This window comes from Lygodium microphyllum, chromosome 7, assembly GCF_053477565.2.
Source record: "Lygodium microphyllum isolate KBCC chromosome 7, Lygodium_microphyllum_v1.1.10, whole genome shotgun sequence".
In the NCBI taxonomy this organism is placed as follows: Eukaryota; Viridiplantae; Streptophyta; class Polypodiopsida; order Schizaeales; family Lygodiaceae; genus Lygodium; species Lygodium microphyllum.
The window spans coordinates 38,410,256-38,415,633 of record NC_141141.1 but is presented as its reverse complement, the minus strand read 5'-3'; the positions used below and the strand labels follow the sequence as shown (position 1 = coordinate 38,415,633).

Here is a 5,378-nt window from a genome sequence, read left to right as displayed (position 1 = left end):
TGGAGGTGTGTTGTAAGTTGACCAAGAGAAACACACACACCCATCTCAACCAATTGAGCTACAGCTCGTTGAGGGATGCAAAATTGCTCATTCCTAAGATGGCACCTCTAGTGCCTAAGCACGTTAAAATACTTCTCCATACGGAGCTCCAATGCATCCATCCACATCGTGCTGAAATGCACATGAATTTCTATCCTATGGTTTTGAGAAAATGAATTACCATTTTATTTTGCGAGAAAGCGAAATACTATTTTTCTAAAATGGGGGGGGGGGGGGGCGGGGACAAATTTGTGAAGAGGGACTCGAGCCATTTGTTGTTTTATTATGCTCATGTTCTTTGGCCTGCAAGTCTGAGGAGGAGGAAGGAAGGAGATCCATCAAGACGAGGGAGAAAGAACGAAATAAAGGAAGGAGAACGAGAGGAAAAGGGAGGTGAAGGAGCCTTCGTCGCATACCGCCATGGCCGAGCCCGGATCTTCCACCGCTGCCAGCTCCTCCTCCTCCTCCTCGGACGCCGCTCCTCCTTCTCCTCCTGCTCCTCCTCCTCCTCCTCAGAATGAGTGGGAGGTGCTCACCATGTCCATGTCCTCTTCCGCATTCGCAGGCTCCAACGCAGCAAACACTTCTCCTTCCGTTTCTCCAACCTTGCCTGGTAAGTCCTTCTTGCATCCCTATGTCTCGTTTCCAGGAAATTTCCTGACACTTTTTCGCAATATATTGCCAACACATTCAGACAAGAAATCGCCGTGCTTATTTTTTATCATCTTGCAGACACTGATCCGGTTGATGACAAGCAAGCGGAGCCTTTCACAGAAGGCTGGAAACCTAACATTCGGATTCCGTCTCTCATGGTTGCAAGCCACGAGAATATCCATGAACTCGATCCTTTCTCTGTGAACTATCAGGTGGAAAGCCATTATGCAACGCAAGATATGCCGTCTCACAATGATGATGCATCTGCTGCTGAGAAGCAGTTCACTTCGTGTGAAGAAAAGATTGGAGAGCAGCTGCTGCCGATGGCAGATGTAGGTGACGCTGATCCTGCTGATCTTGTTAAGAAAGTAAAGAAGCGTCAGATTGACAAGGCACGCACAAAGCAAGGAATCTCCAGGAAGTCTAAAGCTGTATGGTCTATCACTGTAGCTGCTACGGTTGTTGGCATAGCTGTTCTCTTGCGTCAGCTGCACCATGAAAGACAGCAAAATGTGCAACTTCGGCTTGAGCTTTCTTCCAAGCAAGAGGTACGTGTCATTATGTTGTGTCAGGCTTTACACGATGCAAGTCAGGGTGAATGATACTTATTTGTAGTGCATTTGTTGGCAAGGTTTTACCGATTTCCTCTAACAGCTCTGTTTTCTTTGCCTTTGATGTAGGAACTGAACAAACTCATGTCTGGAATGGGGCGTGTACAGAAAGTCCTGTTTGGCAGTGCCTAGATTGATTTAGAGTGAGGTTTTTTCTTGAACTTTCTTATAGATCTTTCCGCAGTGCATAACCGCAAGGGCTGCTTATGGCAAGAAGATATTATCTTCTTGCCAGTACTTTCAGTTCAACATGCCTGGCACTAGTAAATTGCTGACACCTTGTAAGTAGCTGTGAATAAGGGATCTCTTAAGTCTATTTTATATTCTGAAACAGCTAACTAGCACAGGATAACTCTAAAGCTTAGCAACATGCTTTATGAAGATTTACCAAACGTCGAGTGGATGGCTATGCCGTGTATGTTTGTATATAGTACATGCAAAGTTTAAACAATTATTCTTATGAGTATAACCTAGCTCTCTCAGATGGTAAGGCGTATTGATTCTGTTTCAGATCAAGATGCTTTCAAACAACAGTTATGTCCATGGATGTTTTATGGTTTTGTTTGGTGATGCTTCACAATGTGATGAAGGTTTTGAAATGAATGGCCTTGATGCTCTGTTCTGGATCTCCTATCAGCAAGGTGCACCCTAATAATCCTTTGCATTTCTGGATTTTCAAGATGTCAGTTGGATCTCTTGGCACATGCACTTTGGATTCAAGTGTCCACTTGTGCAGTGATTCTCGAATAACCTGAACAAGTTAACTCAGTAGTTGGTCTTGTATATTGGGATACTGTCAAACCAAATCTGTCTGAGGGACTTCTTCTGAAGCAAATCAGTTTAGAACAGTGCATACTTGGCCAGTAAATGATGAAATGGAGAGCATTTTGTCTGTGCAAGGATAAATGGGAATGCCAATAACATCTGTTCAATCTTGGATCTTGGAAATGACTGAAATGAGATTTAGGGACTGCGTAAGATTTGTGTTGCAGGGTTACAGTGTTATTCGGCTGAAATGGTATTGGGAAGTTGATGCCTTCTTAGAGGACTTTCAAGAAAGTGTGTCATCTGCCTTGGATTTGTGTTTCAGGGTTGTACTTCCCTTGGTTCAAAGTGAACGTTTTTAGGAAGTTGATACCTTTTAAGATGACTTTCAAAAAAGTGTGAAGTGGTGGACAATGCCAATAGTACAGTATATAGTAGTTTCAGATACAGCTTCTTCTATCAAGACCATAGAGGTCATGTTCAACTTTCACTGTAGAATTAGCCCCATTCTCAGGCCAACTGTATGGCTAAATGCTTGATGAGGTGGAGATGGCTCTCTGAGAGAGGACTTTTGTAGTGTATCTGATCAATACTCATATATTATGCTCTAAAAGATGGCATATTCCTGAAATAATTGGAAGGAGATAAATTATCCTTCAGGTTCATGACTGCAGGGCTGCAATGTCCTTGGCCTGCAATTGTTTTTGGGTTGTTGATGCCCTAGGGAGATTCAACTCAATCATGGGATCCCAATGAGACAAGTAAATGCATGGTGTGTTGTATAGTGCCTCCGAGACATGCCCAATTCCTTCTCTTAGGACCACAGTGTCGCATGTAAACGACACTACAGAATTAACTTCTTTCTCGTGCCTAACTTGAGGGCCACAAGTCTGGTTAGGCGGAGGTGGCTGCATAGAGAACTTGTTTAGTGTATCTAATCCTGAGCAGGAGGGTGCATTAGGGTGCGCTCCATTTCTTCTCTCGAGATTGTAGTGTCATACATAAACTACACCATAGAATTAACTTTGTTCTCATGCTCATGCCAAGTACATGGCTACAAGCTTGGTAAGCTGGAGGTGGCTGCATAGAAAGCTTGCTCAGTGTATCCATCTAATTGTAAGCTGGAGGGTGCATTAGTTTGATATCAATACACTGGGGGGCTGTGCAAGGATTTATACTAAAACTGCTCTTATGAAGCTTGTTAAGCTAAAGCACAAACTATCTCATGAAGCTACTTAGCTGCCATGGTATAGAGGCTCTTGTGACTTGTGAATTTGCATCTCGTATCAATTGTTGCAATCCTTTTAGCTAATTGGGATCTATCCAATTATGCATGTATATGCAAAGACTATGTTTATACAGCTAGTGACTGTCTATACGTTTAGAGATGTTTTAGTGAATACGTTTGTGGTCTGTGGTTGTGCTAGTGATTATGGAATTGTATGGGCTTTGTGAATTCTCTGTAGCTCATAGACCTTAGCATTGAGGTAAAGGAAGTTAAGTTACATGTGCTTTGGTGTCTATCGATTGTGTAAATCTGAGCTGCATGTTATGCATTGTCAGGCTTTCCCATGCCATCACTCTAAACGTGTATTGCATATTATGCATTGTCAGACTTTTCCCATGCCATCACTCTAAACTTGTAACCCTCTCCCCATACTCCCCGCCCCTCTTCTAGTGCAAATAGCTCACAACACCTTGAGCTTAGTGCCAATTCAACCTAGATTGCATGTGCATGAGCATGAATATGCAAATATTTATGGCTTTTAATCTCCTTTTTTCTCAAATTATTTGTACTCCAATATGTTCCCTCGTGTGCAAAGATAGCAAGGAGGGTGTTGAAATTCAGCTTTGACTCTATACTTGGACATCTAGCTTTGGGAGAACATGGTACATCTTGCACAAGTATATTAAAGTGATTGTAAGGTCAAGGGCATTTGATTAGACCTTTGAAGGAAATTTACTTTGTGGGTGCAGTACTTGTCCTTTTGTGTGTGTAGGTCCCCTTTAGCTGGCTCACTCTCGTCTGACCTTGCTCCTCAAGCTTTGGTTTGTTAAGCTTCCTCTTGTATACCTATCTCATAATACCTTGAGCTTAGTGCCAATGTAACTTAGGTTGATTGTATGGATGCATTAGCATATGGAGCTTTGTGAATAAGCATATATGCAGGTCTTTATTCTCTCCTCTCCTTAAATTGTTGCTCTTCCAATGTGTTCGGTTGTGTGCCAAGACAACAAGGGAAAACAGTTCAGCTGTCTCAAAACTTGTCATCCATGTGGTACATTTAACATTGTTATATTTGAAGTAATATTGTAAGGTCATTGATTAAACCTATGAAGGAATTTAATGTGTGAGCATTGTTTTGATGGAAATCCTTATATTGCTGTATGGGTTGGGGTTGTGAGATTGATACCAGTGCATTTAAAACGTGTGGCAGGAAGTAAAGCAAGTTGTGGAATCTAGAATAAGACATTTAGTAGCATGAGTTTATCAGGGTTTTGACTTGTGCAGTAGTTTGTTGAAGAAGATGGGGTTGTAGCCATGTGATGGCCAATATGCTTCACATGATCCACAACCACTTAGATGGTGAAGAAGTTGACAACGAAAGGCCAAACAAAAACTCAATAGTGGAACTGAGAGAATCAAAAATTTTAGGAGGCAAAACATTAGAATATTGTGAGACTAGGTGGTTTTATCTTAGTGCCTTTAGGTGTGATACTTGGTACATTGTTATGAATAGCTTTGAACACCCTAAAGATGTCAACATGTTTTTAACTCATACTTCCCATGCTTCCTATTTACTTGCATACTTATGATTGCTGGTGCAACAATATTATCAAACTCGTTTGTTGCTTAGATTTTTGATACCAGAATTTTTCTTTTGTAAGAAGAGGTTGAAGCATTCTCAAAAAATAAATAAGATTAGATTAAAGACCAAAGTTTTTCAAAATAGAGAGGGTACTCTTACAGGATAAAGACCAAAGCTATGCAAATACTCCATGATATTTATTCACTTGTCATCTCAACTAGAATAATGGATAAAGTTTGATGAGTTTTAAAGTGAATGTTTACATAGGTTTAGTTATACATTGTCTCCCATTAGTTAATGTGGTTTTTTTTGAAGTTATATTTTGATTGAGATGAGACTAAACAAATTTCTATTACAATTTCAATTGTAAGTTAGATCACGAACACCATAAGATATTTCCCTCCCATGATTATATTGGAAGTAAATCGTAGTATACTTGTTATTAAGGATTAAATGGAGGATTTGTAATTTTTCTAGATGTATGACTTGCATGTGAGTA

The 5,378-nt window shown here is 40.6% G+C and overlaps 1 protein-coding gene across 1 annotated transcript; it reads left to right on the top strand.

Moving 5' to 3' along the window:
- The first annotated feature begins 312 nt into the window (after positions 1–312).
- On the top strand, positions 313–1,773 carry LOC148033359 (uncharacterized). Its single transcript, XM_087681272.1, has 3 exons — positions 313–652; positions 772–1,241; positions 1,374–1,773. The coding sequence occupies exons 1-3, from the start codon at positions 460–462 to the stop codon at positions 1,434–1,436; spliced, it is 726 nt and encodes a 241-aa protein (XP_087537398.1). The 5' UTR covers positions 313–459; the 3' UTR covers positions 1,437–1,773.
- Positions 1,774–5,378: the final 3,605 nt, after the last annotated feature.